Source organism: Buteo buteo, chromosome 19 (assembly GCF_964188355.1).
Source record: "Buteo buteo chromosome 19, bButBut1.hap1.1, whole genome shotgun sequence".
Lineage (NCBI taxonomy): Eukaryota > Metazoa > Chordata > Aves > Accipitriformes > Accipitridae > Buteo > Buteo buteo.
In genome coordinates, this window is record NC_134189.1 from 9,662,972 (window position 1) to 9,679,716 (window position 16,745).

Below are 16,745 nucleotides of genomic sequence, written 5' to 3' on the forward strand. Positions count from 1 at the left end.
TTTGAGCTTTAGAAACCTTCTACCATGATTCATTTGGATTATGTAGGGATCTTCCAAACAACTATGCCTCTTCCACAGAGCTGTTGTTAAAATTTCCTTTTTTTTTTTTCCTAGATGAAGACATATTAAACAGACACAGAAAAAAAAAAAGAAAAAAAAAAAAGAACAAGTATTTTACACAGAATCACAAAAAATCGTAGACTCTAAAGCCCTTCTGCAGGATACTCTCAGAAAGCAAGGAACTGTGCCTCCAGTCCACATACTTGAATAATTCCTCAAACATACCCATGTCCTCAAGATTTATTTTCAATAATTAAAAAAATGTTTTTAAGTGTAGTTCTCAGGGGTGGAGCTGATGCCTCATGTCAGTATTTTCACTAACATCCTGGATTGCACATTCCATAGAAGAGCATAAAGTGCTATGGCATTGGGGTTTGGTTTTTTTTTTTTAAATTTAATTTAGAACTTCTTCACCCTTTCCATTATTATTGTTATTATTATTATTTTTACCTTGTAGCTCCTATATTCTTGTAATGACACATAAGAAGGTGCTTAAAGGTCTTCTTGAAAGTAGCATTGCAGAGTGCATAACAGGCAGGGTTGATGGTGCTGTTGATATAACAGAGCCAATAACCTATGGTCCATACAGTGCCAGGGATGCAGGATGTGCAGAAGCTGTTGATGAGCACCATCACGTTGTATGGGGTCCAGGTGATGATGAAGGCCAGGAGGATGGCCAAAATAGTCCTTGTCACTTTTTTCTCTCTAGAAGGAGGTGGTTTCTTTTTGGCTGGCTGCTTTGTCATCTTGACGATTTTCCGGGCTACACTATTCTGCTTCTCCTCCCCGTTGGTGCCTACAATCTCCACAGTAGTGTTGGTAGGGGCACAGCAGTCACCCTTTTGGGACTTGGTGACTATCCTGATGCATGTCAGCTTGGAGTTCTCCACTTTGAGATGGTCTTGGGAGGCAGAAGCCTGGCTGGCATCTTTGGCAGCTTCATCCTCTTTCACGTTGGAAGCAACCACGCTGACAGAGGTGGAGTCGTTGGAGCTCTCCTTCTCCTCCCCTTGAACGCAGTTCTCCGTCACAGTCTCTCCGGTCGTTTTTCCATTCTGAATTTTGCTGTGCTCCAACCCATCCCCACTGGTTGGGATGTTGTTATTGTTTGGTTTCACTATTTTACCTTGGACAAGGCTGGGGGAAACTGTATCTTGGTTTTGGGCAGCTTCCTTTTTCCCTTTCTTTATCCGACTCTTACTGGCTCGAGAGATTTGCCAGTAAAGGACAGTCATGATGATAACAGGCAAATAGAAGGCTGCAATGGCAGTGCCAAAAGTGACGGCAGCGTTGGAAAAAAACTGGATGTAGCAATCCCCGTCTGGGACAGTCCTTCCTCCCACAATGAACTGCCAGAAGAGAATTGCAGGGGCCCACAGGATGAAGGACAGCACCCACGCAGCTGCGATCATCATGCCTGCCATCTTAGTGGTCCTCTTTACAGGGTACGTCAGAGGCTTGGTGACACAAAAGTATCTGTCGAAGCTGATAATGAGGAGGTTCATTACAGAGGCGTTGCTGACCACATAGTCTAGAGCCAGCCAGAGGTCGCACACCACAGGCCCTAAGGGCCAGTAGCCTATCACAGTGTAGAGGGTGTAGAGGTTCATTGAAAAGATGCCGATGATCAAGTCAGCGCAGGCCAGGCTGAAGAGGAAATAGTTGTTGACAGTCTGTAGGTGCCTGTTGACTTTGATTGACACCATGACCAGGATGTTCCCAATTATGGTGACTAGACTGAGAGACCCTGCTACCAGGACAATGAAGACCACCTCAACAGTCTTATAGGGGCTCTCCAAAGCCATCACATTTTCAGTGGAGGAGTTTATGTATGTTGAGTTATTCATTTCTGTTCTCCTAACAAGATACCCAGTTATCACTTAAGCCTGCAGAGGAAAGAAAACAAAACAGATACCGTCATGAAATTAGTCCCTTTGCCTTTAGGAAATGGATCCCAGAAAAACTACTTGGAAAGGTAGAAGATGTGTGCAGAAGGACCAGTCAGCTTTGGCTAATGAAAACACCTTACAACATATAATATCCCCTTAGGAATAACATACGGATAGGATACCTCTAAATATGTGACAAAGACACAACATTTGAATCTAGATCTAGATTTTTAACTTCTCAGAAACATTTTTCTCCTTGTCCTGTTACAAAACTAATATTAACTTCAAAATTTTGGAACCGGATCTGCGTATTGATTTCTTTCCTACCAACAAAATAGTTCACTTTTTGCTCATTTCAAACCCTATTCCAAATAAAAGAGTCCAGTCCTAAGGGTATACCATTCTTATAACCCTAGGTGAAGATGTGATTTACCAGGAGCCAGATCACACAAAGGTGACGTATCTTTCTGTTTTTCCTTCATGTTCCACCTGGGTATGCTTCTGTGAGGTGTATGAAACAACTTTGTGTCATGTCTCCCTCTCATTTTCTTATACTGCAGTTATCTTTTCTGTCAACACTTGCAAAGATTTTGGCACTGCATCAAACTAAAGTTATTGGTTTGCCAATAAACAGAAGAAGCGTAGGTCTCTTGAAGTCAATAGAATTAGTAAACTCACCTCAGTTGAGCATCTGGCTATCTAGTTAGATGTGTGCAATGTTTATTTTTATTTTTTCCATTTCAGTGAGATTAAAGTTATTTTTTACATCGTTTTGACTATTTGTACCTGGAAAAAAAGTTGTTTGGTTGATTTTTTTAATGTGATGAGGTTCTCTCTTGATGCTTGCTTGCTTGTATTTTTCTCATTTTTTTCAAATCACAGTATTTTTAATCTGTATCACATAAGCTGCGACAAAAGGTCTGAAATGGATAGCAGGGTAATGATAAAGAAAGAAACAGATAAAAATCAGTTCTGTTTATACACAGCAATTCTTTTTGTGCCCTGGATAGCCTACCGGCAGTAGTCAATAAATAGTAATTAAACTACTAGCAATATACATTTGATAGAAGACCAAGAAAACAGCACATGCTTTTGCCTTCAGGATATGTCCTATCCTTTTGTGCATCCCCTGGAAGTCAATAGAATGCACTGGAATTGTACAGCCAGTCTCCAAGTGCTCATTATTTATGAGCTGTGCTTAAGGGATTATTGAGGCATGAAGGCCAGATGTGACAGAGAAGTTAGGTTGTTTCTAATTGGAATATTCTTCTTTTTTTCCCCACCCATAAGGCATCACTTTTTTAAGACAGAGTTTCTGAAAGTGGTGGTGTGGTCAAAGGAAGACAAAAAGATCAGTTATGTTTGGCTCCTCTGTACAGCAGCGATTAAGGAATCCTCCTCTGGCCCCTGTAACTAACCTGCTGATGCACAGACATATACAATCCATGTCACTTTTACTTAAATGGAGCAATGCATTTTCACTGTCATTTCAGCACTGCATATTTTCTTTCAGATGCAAAAGGAAGAAGATGATGCAAAATGTCAGCACAACAACAAAAACCCGTCTGACCTCTAAGAAAAATAAGCAAGTCTGTCTCTGTGGAAAAGTCAAAGTGCTATACCAGGGTAAAGGTTTTCTGTCTGAGGCAACTTTGTAATCTTGTAATTTATACTTGAAGAAATACAACTGGCAGAAGGTGGGGCTCATGCATTTGCCTTTGCTTTAAAAAACAGCTAAGATTTGTTTGCCAATTCCTTGTTGAAGAGAACACACGAATAAATAGAGGAACATAAGGCTAGACAGACATTTTTTTCCTACTCTCTATTCACAGGTACACCCCTAAAATCCTTGGGATCAGGTTCAAGAAAATAAAACTGTGAGGACGAGTGCTTTAATTAAGTATGTGCTTTGTACAGTAAAAATAGGCTGGGTGGAATATAACAAAATTTATACTCTGTGCAAAAAATATACAGGAGAATAGCCCAGACATCTTTAACATATAGGGCTGTCATTTCAGCAATTGTGTGCTTTTCACCCAAAACCTCACAGCTGAGCAGCTGGCTATCCAGTTAGATATGTAAGATACCAATTTTTTGGGATGAGCTAAGAACTTCTCCCAAGCAGAGCTGTTTATGAACATTCTTAGCAGAATGCATTTTTTATCAAAAGACAGAATAACTCACAGAGATGTATTGATTTAAAAAAAATTCAGCTGACAAGAGTTTGTGATCCAGGGCTCTGCAGCTACCTCTGGTGACAGCGAGTGAGAGGGGGAGCAAGAAGGGAAGAGAGTGAGAGAGGATCAGAGCTGAAAAAAATTGTGCTTTATGGTAAGAAAACAAGTATTTCTCTACAATTTCATTTAGACAAAATGTTCAGAGGTTTGTTTTCATTCCACTGAAGAACGAAAAATCATTTTAAAACCTTGAAAACTGTTGTGAAACCGAATTACTGTCTCCCAGCTAACTTTATTCCTAAGTCTTTTCAGCTGATTTTTTTACCCACTTCCAGTGGAAGTATTGGTAATTCAGTATAAATTGCCCTGATTTTATTATCTGGGATGCAAGGAGCTGGATGAAAGCTAAAAGCTAATTTTACTTGTTAGGAAGAGGGTTTCACTGTGTTCTTTTGAATGGAAGCAAAGCCGAGGAGTCCCTTTCCCAGTGATGTCTCTCTGCACAAAACTTTCCTGCCATGAGAAGGGTGGTAGGTCTGGACTGCAAATTACCGTGACTGTTACGGCTTGCTTAGGTATGGAGAAACATACCTGCTATCACTTACTCCAGTAAAATCTTCCTTTGCTTGCATCAACATGATTGTAAAGTGAACCATGTTTTGCTGAGTGTGTTGACGAGAAGGTATAGGGCTGGTGAAACATTTGATTTCAACCAACATGTATCATGGGCGGTGACAGAGCTACCATTATATGAGCAGAGACAGGAGTATGCACGTTTCCTGACCCGAGACCCCTGGGAATGTGCTGGACTCTTTCCTGTTGGCCCCAGTAGGGTTTGAATCAGGCTGGTAGTGAGGTTTCTGTTTCTTATCGTGGCCGCTTGCTGTCTTGGTACAGGACTAACTGTGGACTACTGGTTTTGTTGTGCCACGGAGCCCGTCTCTCCTGCTGGAGGGGCAGTTGTTATGGGAACAGCTGGTATTTATTGGACAGACCTACAGGGCAGAGGCATTTTAAGGTAATATGACATCCCGTTATGAGTAGTACCAGATCTTATTCTTGAACAAACAGAGCTCTCCTCTGCAAGCCCATGGGTGTGAGTTGCACAATATGCCACTGACTCCTGTGGGCTACCATAATTTATCCTTCTATACTAAGTGCATTCTTGCTCAACAGGGAGTACCCAGAAAAGGCAAGAAATTTCACCTGTGACCTGAAAACCAACCAAGTTCATTTTCTGAAAAATATTTTAAAATCTATATGACTTTGTGGAACGCAAACTTCATAATCACTGCATGGACAATGTCCAAAGCCAAGAAATCCACATATAAAATAATTCATTGTTTGATATTTAATATGTCACTGGGAAACATTTCCAGTGCAGTAGTTTCTCCCCTCTAAAGAATTCATAGTGCTGAAAATCATTCCCTTCCCTTCTTTGACTAGACAAGGGTTTGGGGCAGAATGGGCTACATGGTACGTGCACTTTTCACCTGGTGTGATGCCAGGTCTTTTTGCAGTGAGTAGTAGTCAGACAGAAGCAGGGCACAGGTGGGTTGACCTGGACCCCCGTTACCACTTGCAAGGAGAAACATAGTCCGGGCTGGCACAGGCTGGAGTAAACCTTCACAGAGCATGCTGGCAGCCGTGGTCTGCTTCGCTTTCCTTCATTTACCTCCCTAGCAGTCGCTTGGAAAAGCTAAACAGAGGTCTGATGGGTGAAGTCTGTAAACTGGTTCATTGTAAAAGGGAATCGCGGTGAGTGTGAGGAAGCAAAATGGTGCTAATTGAAGGTATTCATCCTATTCCGTTGCAGACCCTGAGGAGGAGGCCTGCAGAAACAGGAGGGCAAGGAGAAGGGACAAGGACTGCCTGTCACCCTTAGGATCATGAGCCTCAAACAGAAGATGCTTAGGTATTGCATCCTGCTGACTCTGCTTTCTACTTGCCCTGATAGGATCACATCCCTTTGGTGCAGATGAGCCTTGTAGCAATCATTGTAAGTTTAAATTTAGAATATATCTCCAAAATCTGTCACAAAAGAGACTACAGAAATGTTGTGTATACTGAAAAAAATGGCTGATATGCCATGCCTGTCAAAGTTTGTTAGACAAATTCTTCCTCTGTATTGTGCGTATTGCCAAGTTAAATATGGTAAGGATTTAATGGTTTCTTTGAATCCTCTGAAACCATATAAAGGTCAAGACATGAAAGAGGAAACAAACAATCTGTACCTGAAAGTTTTATTTGTGATTTAAATGGGATTACCCGGGAACCTATGTGCATTGCTAGTCTGAGTACTTTCCAGCATTCAACTCTCAAACAAAAGTAAAATATACTTTTTAACATCTCCTCTTTGATCTAGTTCCTCTCTAGTCCAAACCTATGTAAAATGGATTCGATTTTTGCTGTAGCAATAATAGATTTTTTTCCTTTTTTTCCTGAACTGATTTTGATCCTGAACTGCATTGGTTTTGATTCTAAATTCCTTCCTGGCATCTTTTAAAGCCACAGTATTAAAAAAAAAAAAAAAAAGAAACAAAACCCGTAAGCCCGTGACAAATATACTAGGCATGTTAGTCAGAAGTTATTACAGACTTTAAGAGCGATTATAGATTTAGTCTGGGCTTTTGGTAAAAAATACATTTCAGAAAATTCCCAAATACCGGAAGACTAAAATCTTCACCACATGGGTTATCGTCTGCAATCCATTTGAAACCAGAAATCTCTTTGCAAAGTGTTACTGCCTCGGTGTGGTCCATTCTTATTTTCATGCACTTTTGTTTTTCTCAATCAACATGTGTCCTACAAAAAAAGATATTCTATGGACCTGTCTGGATCTACTTTTCCCCATCTCATCAGGAAGGGTACCTAAGAGCAAAATAAACAATTTCTGCACATTTCTTGAAACAACAAGTAGATCAGAGTCGTAGAGCATTAACAAAAGCAAACTAACATTGTGCCACTAACAACAATTGAAATAAAGCAAAAATAAAAATAGTCCCCCCAAAACAGCAGGGAACTGTACACAAGTAGGTGGCAGTGCTGGCATCAACATTGCTGCCTCAGTGCTATTGTTAGGGTCTGAGAATTTGCACAGCTATTAACTACATCTTGTTTGCTGCTGCTGTTACAGTCTAAAACTGGTAAATATAGTGCCATGAGCCCAGCTGGTTTGTATTCAAAATTGCACAAGGAAAAGCATAGGCAGTATAGAAAAAAAACTCCAAACAACCAAGAGTCTCTCTCATTTCAGGAAATAATAAAAAAGAAGCAGTTTTTCCTCAAAGGTCTGGATAATTATGTATTTCTACTATACTGGTACTACTGTTGTCACTATCACTATTGTTATGCTGATAGTCACCCAGTGGTACTAGGGCACTTAATCTATTATCTTTCTGTAAGTATAGTTTTGGCTGCAGATGTGTCTTTGTTTTTCAGGACCTGTGTAATCAAGAGAGAATTTGCATTCTCTCTTCGGCAGCTGACATCATTACAAGCTAACTTCTGCATCTGAATGCATTGGGCAAACCTGAAAAATATGCTTAATAGGCTTGGTTTTATCTAACTGGTTCTGATCCACAAAAAAGGATTTTTACCTCCTGGACTAGTGGAAATACTTTCAGTCATGTGTCTCCTTATTCTTGCTAGGTTTGTATATAAAGAATCCTTGGTCTCAAACCAGAGAGCAAACAACCAAGTCTCTTGGTGAAGTTATGGCAAGGCTTTCCTCCGCACTCTCATGGAAACATGTAATATGGTTGCCCATATGATAAAAGTGACTGAATACAACGGTCCATGTCATTCCTTCGGAGTCCCACCTGCCATACTGCACACCTCAGCTTGTCAGAGGTGCTTACATGCTGGAGGGAATTTGCAGAATGACAATTGAAAAGGCAGAGGGTTTCACCACTACATTGCAAGCAAAGTAAATACTTCAGGACACTTTCGCTGTGAAAGCTAGAGCAGAATGGCATTTTTTTTCCCCTTTTTTTCAGGTAAGCTGTGAAGGGGGTAGGGGGGTGTGGGGGTGGTGGAAATCTGGTTAATAAGATCAAAATGATTTTATAACCCAGAAATCAGAGAACAAAGTAATTTTTGGTCTATGGAGTATGAAAACCAAAATGGAACTCTTAGTGAATCATCCCACAGTTCTCTCTAGAGGGTTGAGTTAAATGGACAGGATCTCCATCTAGAGGCACAGAAAGGCAGCTACCACATAAAGCAGTCATTTCCAGCAGTAGGATGGCTTCAATATGTGTTGAAAATTTAGATACTTACTTAATCTCTCAAGTGGAGGAGCCCCACATTTTACATTTTATTATAATTAAGGAGCAGAGATATAATTTGATGAAATCCTGAAACATTACAGTTAGATATTCTTGTAGCAAACAGTCTGAATACTGAGGTGTAATTAGGCTGGGGTAGCCGCTGCACAGACACACATGCTCAGGCCTGAGCTTATCCACTGCCACCAGTATTATTTATTCACCACTTTGGGCATGATCCAACTCAAAGTGTTGTTTCAGAGTAGGTTGTAAACGGGTCAGAAGAGCAGCTGGTGTCATCAAAAGGTGACAAAACTAGGGGCTAGCTCATGCCACACTCACATTTAATCAGTGGGCCTATGCTGATTTCCACTGGCAGAGGTTACAGGCTAGCTAGAAAAGGGAGATCAAAGTGACAGATTGCAGTAAGTCACTTCTCTTTTCCTCCTTGCACTACACCACTGTTGCTGGAAGTTGACTGAAGCTCCTCTCACCAGTCAACCACAACAAGACAAGTTTTATCTGACCATAACTACCTTCTACAAGCACTTCAGATAAAATACTCATAGCAGAACTCAGACCAAAATTATACTTATCCTCAGCCGTAAGAAAATTTCCCGCAGCAGAAGAGTTATTTAAGCTTCTGTTAAGATTGAATTGAAGATCATTAGATTCCGGGATATATTCTCTGAAGGGACAGTGCCGTGATAGGTAAGTACTCCCTCTGCAGCCCAGCATGAATTGGAGGCACAGTACTTCATTATCCTCATATCAGCTATCATGCCTGTGCTATTAAACAGAAAAACCTTATGAGAGCTACTCAAAGTCCCTGGGTGACAAGTGGCAAAGCTTGTGAAAGAGGAGAGGGTTCAGAAGGCTGGCTGAAACCAGCTCACAATTTGTTCTGAATACCTGGAGTTAATGCATAACAGAAATGCATCTCTTATTTAAAACAGGTACAGGTAGGTCTAAAAAAACCCCCTAAAACCCAGAAGAAAACAAAAAAAAACCCAAAACAAAACGAAAAACACAAACCCACACTATTTCTGTTTTTTTCTGGTTTAAATGACTTTTTTTCTGCCAAAGCCTGAAGTAATATTGGTGATGAAATAATAATGGAGAACTACAGTACAGTACAGGGCGGGTCTCTCAAAGAACTGCTGATTATCCCCCTCAACATGCCAATGAGTGCAGCAAAGATGCTGTGGTATTTCAGTGAATCTCTGCAAATCCCTCCAAGTCATGGAGGTCCTTTAGGGACCCTGAATAAGCCCATGGAGACTCTTACTGTTCCTCAGAGATTTTGCAGCCACAGTAGTGTCTGTGACAGGAATATTAACATACTGAGGGCCCAAAGGGACTCTTACTGAAGTTAAAGAAAATCTTTCCTTTTCCCTTGGTTGGAAATCGTGTTAGTACATTGCTTTTATCAGTGATTTCCTTATTTACCCACTTACGATCTAGCAGTCTCACTTGTGATACCTCTAGATCATCCTTGAACCTGCTTTGGAAAGTGCCCAGTTTCTTTACTCAGCAAATGATTTTAGAATTTGTGTTAAGTCCATCATGGTCACCCCTACATGAAGTTCTCAAGAGCTTGAAAATCTAGTCCGTTCTGCTTCTGTGTCCCTTAATCTTGGGGATTTTTACACATCTTCCATCTTACTTAACAGTTTACCGAAGATGTAGATTAGAAGCACAGAGAAGAAAGCTGACTCAGATATAAAAGGAGTTGACTCAAATTCTTTGCAAGAATTTAAGCATATATTGAACTCTAGTTCAAACTTGTTTCTGAAAGGGCAGCTAAATCTTTATTTATGCTTGTATTTCTGCAGACCGCATTTAAGGCAGTGATAGTGAAATAGTGAAAGAACCTAATTAGTTCTTTACCTTACCAGAAGGGAGTGGTACCTAAATTCCCAAATTAGAATCCATGTTTCCAAGCACATTCTGCAGTCTGAGAAAAGTTTGTGAAAAATGGAAAGATGCTAACAATACTTAACAAAATGTTTGTAATATGTTTGAAAATCTCAAATGAAGTGTTTGCTATAGCTAAATACAAACATGTTGATCACAACTTTGAATGTTTACTGCGAGCCTGCACGATCATCTCCCCTTTTGTGGACAGAGAACCTCAAAGATTACATATTCCTTGCCAAAGGAAGGAAATATTTATTTAGCAGTTTTTCTGCAGCATTTATGTTCCCAGTTGCTACATTATTATAGTCTCTCTAAGACTCTGACTGTGTTATGTTTCACTAAATGACTGCTACCTACTTTAATTACATAGACTGTAGTTGCAGACTAATTGCATTTTTACTTCACTCCAGGTTTAAGAAATCCATGTCTAATTCTGGTTCTGATGCATGGCTCCAGATACTGGTCTCAACACGCTGCAGTTAACAAGGTAAAATACCTTAGCTTTGCATATGAATAATTCACCATGGCATTAAGAGAAGCCCCTATCCTATGTTAAACAATAATGTAATGTTTAACAAGGTTAACTTAATAACAGGAAACTGGGGGACTTGTCTCTGACCATGTACCTTCTGTTAAAAATATATTCAGCATCACTGGGCCAGGAAGACTAAAATGCATAAGCAAATACTCTCAAGCTCTCTGCACATTTTGATTTTTAAAGAGACATTGCAAAGGTTGTTCACATCAAACTTTGACCTCTCTTGCATGTTTGCAAAAAGAAAATATTCAGAACGTTTGAAATGCAAGGTGTCAGAAGTGCTAAATGGGATTATTTGAATCCAAAACTATTAAAGCCTGAGAGGCATTAACTAACACAGGATAGAGAAGAGCAGGTGATTATTGTATGCATGGATCTGCACTGTGAGGCATGAAAAGGCTACACTGAATATTGTCCCTAGGTGCAAAGGCTTCAGCTTAGCTTCTCCCTCATGGGACACAGTTTACTATGATTACTAAACACAAAAACTTATGCCCCTGTCACAGGAACTGCTTGGACATAAGTGTGTAGAGAAAATACTGTTATCCCACAGGGGGGTTTGCAAACTGATCTTGTCACTTTAGCAATGAAGTCTGTGAGATACAACGCTTCCACAGGGGGATGGTGATGAATATACTTGATGTCCCTTGTACCTTTCATTCTAATTCAAAGATGAGTTAAAAAAAAATAAAAAAGAAGAAAGGCTTTTGAGACAAATAGGTTGATTCTGAAATTCAGGCTTCTAGAGACTGTTCTTATATTTTATGGCATAGGAACCTTTCATGTTGTGGCAGAAGCACCACATCAGCTTCACCAAGACTGTTGCTAGAACTACTTGACTGGCATGAAGTCAGTTGCTCTCCCATTTCTGGTACTGAAGATCTCAAACTGGTTTTATTAATATGCTGAAATTCCATAATTATGCTGTACATTACTCTCTACCTTCCTTTGGCAGGCTTATCTTTATTGTCTGCAAGTTTTGCCATTTCTGCTTCCTCATCTCAGACCACCTTTCCACAACAAACATGTCTGAGGAGAAAAAGACTACTAACTAGTATATTTTGTTTCCTGATGTTTTACTTTACCCTTGTCTTCTGCAGTGTCACCTACATGGTCCAGTTCTCTCAATCTAATTCTATCTTTACTTAACAACTCTTTAAATTGGGACTTGATGGTAAAGCAAACTTACGGAATATGAAATACTATCTAGATAGGAATACTACCTAGTAATGTACCTAGGGAACAATCTCCTCCATCAAACTGCTGAATCCCTGGGGCGTCATGACGGAGATTAAATCCCTCCCACTGTGCCATGCAACAGCAGCAGAATCACTCAGCAGCGATTGCTGCATTGCAACGTGCCTCCACGCAGCACAAACCTATTTGATGGGCACCAGTACATACCTAAAGATATATATATCAGGAGGTGTGGGGCAAAAGAAAAGAGAAAATAATAAATGGGGTGGAAGCAAGAGGGAGGAAATGGGGACAAGACTGAGGTGTGAATGAAAAAGAAGAAGTTAATGAGGAGAAAGAAAAAAAGAGTGACTGCAAGAGAAACAGACTTCTGCATGAGCATTCACCTGGGCTACTTGAATTGTCATGCCTTATTGCCTGTTTTCCGTAGAAATTCCTCACTGACCCTAGTTTCAGTACCTGTCTGCATTATCCCATGCCAGCCCACAGAGGGATTGGCTAGCATTCCTTCACATCTGGTGCATTGAGCAGTATTGTTGAAGTACTGAAGTGACTTAAAGATCTGAAATCTCTCCCCCCGTAGTCATTCAAATATTTAATTTCTTAAATCCTGCTGCCATTCACTAAGACTTGGCCTCCATAACCTCTTTGGAGAAGAGGATGTAAATGATTTTTTCAAAAAGTTACCTTTTTTCCCCTAATTAGGAATTCCAGTCTATTCAATTTTCCTATAGAGATGATTTCTTCCCCTGTAGGTTGCTTTTGTTGTTTCCTGTGCTGTTATCTATACTGTGGATGTGAATTTATTTCCCCCATGCCCTATCATTCTTTTCTTGCTCAGTTCTGCAGCAAAGCCATGACCCTGGGTCTGGGACCATTAGCAATCAATTCCATGATGGGTCTGCCTCCAAAAGGTATGAGATTCAGATAATCAAGTGGGATTCAGATGCTTATCTCCAGGTAAAGCTGGCATTTATTGTAGGGTTTCTATATTTCTGCCTGTGATCCTTAAGGAGGGTAAAATGTTACAAAAAAAAAAAGAAAGAAATTACATAAAGTAAGCAATGAAGGGAAGGAAGCTGTGACCGAACTCTGGGGACCCCCGGAGCCTGGTGTCCAGCACACCACGTCCCTGCTGTCTCAGCCGAACTGGCAGAGGCACAGCTCAGCGCCATGGAACAGCCACAGCTCTCTGTGAAGTCATGTCTTGGGGATTTGAGTTGTGTTGGTACCTTTTTTTTTGCTGCTTCTGTTTGTATTACCAAGTGCTGCCTCCGCAACAGCGACACTCCTCCCTCAGACCTTTGCAGTGGCTCTGCTTTAGGGAGAAGCAGGATCTGTAACCTGTGGGTCTGGGACAGACCCACATCACTCTTCTCGTTCATTCCCTTTTCATTTTTCCTTGCTGCCTAGTGCAGCACCTGGTTACCCTTCAGTCTCTCTGGTCTTTCTCATCTTGTTCTCCACCTCTCTGCTGCTCAGATCAGTCTTCTGGCTATCCCTTTCCTTAGGTTACACTGTATTGTTTTTCTCATCTTCTGGTCGAACAGTTACTACTCCCTTTGCTGGCAGTGCTCAGGTCTCATTTCTCTCAGCACTTTAAACTGCAGAAAGGCAAAAAAGATTCATACAGTCTAATACAAACCTCCTAGCAAGTCTAGCAGGAAGCGATGCTGTACTGACACACTACGGTGCTGCCTTTCCACTCGAGATGAATGTTGGGTGAGGCTGATCAGTGGCTCTACCAGGCGACTTACAGAAATAGTCCTAACCTTCATCAGCTCTTCTCTGAAGTTTGTAAGAAACTAATATGTCAGTACTGACAGTTCCAAAATCATGAGAGTCCGGTTTGCCCCCTGTTTGAGAATGATCAGTGGGGCAGAGTATCCTTTATATAATATCCTTTATGTAAGAGAAGTAATGAAAATTGTTTTAGGTGAGAAATGCAGAAGACCCGTAAGTGGAGAATCAGGGACATAACCAGTCAGGAGTGAGATGTTCGGCTAATCTGTGTGTTTGATTATGAAGTGAATCAGATCCATCTGAGCAGGGATTGTTTTTAGTAAGTATGAAAAGTGGCATATTGTGAGGCTAGTTTGAAGGGATGACCTTATAACAGCAGAGAACTGGCAGTATATTTTTAACAATGCAAAAGTATCCAGTAGTAGCACAGCAATAACAGGGCTGAGAGGAGCAGAAGATAGTAAATATACCTAATTTATGCACATATAATAAGCAATTATATTATATATAGAATGTATGCATATGTTCAATTATTTCTTCATAAGCAAATTACACCAACACAGTCACTGCATACAGTAGCAGTGAGATGCCCCAAGTGGGAAAGCAGAACTAGGATGGGAGAATTGATTTTCTCCTGCTGAAGTTTTTGGTTCTCTGCAGCTCCCAGAGTTTGAGGCTGAACAAAGCCTCAATAACGCCACACTGATTTGCAGATGTCGTGTACCCCAGTCATATATGCCTTGTGATACTCTTTGAGAAGTCTATGGCTCAAAGGCGCATTTCACAGCTCCTTGCTCTCAGTCACAGACACTATAAGCCTATGACTTCAAAGGGATATCTGAAAGGAAATGTTTGGAGGAAAAAAAACAGGGGGGAAAAAAAACAACCCAGAGAAAGATTGTCTGCTTGTCTCTTTTTTTTTTTTCTGCTTATGATATAACAGGCTTAAGATACTTCGGTATAACTGCTTCTCAGTGGGTCATTTTTTCCTTCTTCCTTTACAAAGACCACAAAAAGAAATTGGCAGTGAGGAAGAAAACAGCTGTGTGATCCCAGTCTAGATGCTGTCATCTTAGAGTGGACTTGTCAAAAAGCAGGCAAGCAACTTTCCATCTCTAAGCAGACTCCTTGGGTCAAGCTGGAATGATGTCCATGATAGTGACTCTCAGACTTTTCATATCAGGACTTTCAGTAGTAGCATATGCAAAAGCATGTACTGCTCCCTGCTGCATATCCAGTCATAAAGTAAATAAGAAAAGTCTCTGAGGGTTGGTGGTGCCCTTTCAGGCTGTAGGCAACATCACTTAGATGACATTTTCTCTTGTTTCTGAGTGTAAATGAGGTTCAGTTCTAAATTCAGTCTGTTTCAAGGCTTTAAGCATGTTATCGATAACATCAATATCCTCCACATATATAAAGTCCTGAATGGCTTTCATGAAGTTTCTGAAGTGTATCTTTTACTATATGTAAAGTAGTATTACATTATTTTGTTTTACATTTTTAATGAGTTAATTTGGATCTGTTTGTTTTAGTCTGTGATATGCAATGCAATCACATTGAATATTTGATACCCTGAAAGGCACTGAATAGTTAAAATGCAGACACTCTTGTTTGTAGAAAGACATAATGGAGGGATTTACAGTCAAGTTAATGTTTAACCTCTTAATCTTTCTAACGTTATGGTTGGAAAATGCCCTTTAAATTTAATTATCTGCTTCTTTACATTTACTACTTTGCTAATGAGCATTTAAAAATGTCAGTCATCTCTCTTTACAGAGATCTATAATAATTTTGTATCCACTCATACTGATGTTGGTCATCCTAAGCAAATGCCACCCAACCCACTATGCCACTGACAGCATCATTTATTCTCTTCTTAATTGTCTGAGGTTTGCATATCTCAGACCATGTAATTCAAGGCATAGTGTGCTTTCTCCTTTACCCCACCATATATTAGAAGCATTTCAAATCTTAATAGACTATGATTTTGCATCTCCAGGTAGCAAAAATCTCAGTAACTAATTGGGGATGGGTGGCATTGTCCTGAGAAGAGACTTATTCCAGAAAAATATCTAAATTATTAATGTTTTGACAAATAGAAAATAAATCTCAGGAAGTAACTTAGTATGGATTCTACATAAGATACAAACTATGCCAATACATTATCTATAGTTTCATATCAATTTCTCAAATGTTTGGAAGAGCAGGCAACAATTCATTATTTTCTTTTCATGGGAGATACTGTGGGGTCTGCTGGTTTTGAAAACAGTTGCCATTTTGACTGTCAGGTGCAACAGAAAGTTGGAAAACGTATTGGTTTAACTATGTGGTAAGGCTGGGTCCTGTAGGAGTAGATGGCAAGCAAATATTTATCAATACAGAGTGCAGTGGTGTCCAACACCCTGCCTCATAATATCAGCTAACATGATCCGGGCTGACCACTATTGTCAGGTGGTCAATGGAGAGCTACAGCACAATTACATCAAAAAACAATTGGAATATATCCTGCATACAGGAGTAAGAGGCTCCATGGGGGCCTCACTTTACTGAGACAGAAAGAAAGTGAAGAGTGGTACCATCACTGCTTCATTCCCATCAACAATCTTGCTTCTGCTTCTAACACCTGACACAAGGGATGTCTCAGTTATCCACACAGGCTGGAAACAGGCAAGGGACAAAAAAGTGTAAGGGATGCGGAAAAATACAGGACAATTCCTTACTTACACCTTACAGAAGTGTATTAATTCTTTCTTTCATTATCTCCAAGGTAGGTATTGCAAATGCATAATCCATTTAGATTAGAGATAGCACATTTGAATTGCATCACCTGTGCAAAGAAGATCAAGCACCCAAAGATGGCATTCCCAGGTAACACAATTATATCTGGTAATAAGACAAATGTCTTTTCTAGCTACTCCTGCTGGGTCTTGTGATTTGCTTAATTTATACGCCA

At 40.2% G+C, this 16,745-nt stretch overlaps 1 protein-coding gene across 4 annotated transcripts in view; it reads right to left on the bottom strand.

The window, feature by feature from the left end:
- Positions 1-506: 506 nt before the first annotated feature.
- CHRM2 (cholinergic receptor muscarinic 2) overlaps positions 507-16,745 on the bottom strand; it is a 103,964-nt gene continuing 87,725 nt past the window's right edge. For 3 of the 4 annotated variants that reach the window (XM_075051101.1, XM_075051100.1, XM_075051103.1), the window contains one exon: positions 507-1,946. In XM_075051101.1, the coding sequence (XP_074907202.1) occupies positions 507-1,907 (1,401 nt within the window). In that variant the 5' untranslated portion in view covers positions 1,908-1,946. Of the gene's footprint in view, positions 1,947-2,735; positions 2,847-16,745 lie in introns of those variants that run through there. The other variant, XM_075051102.1, reaches the window with a different exon arrangement.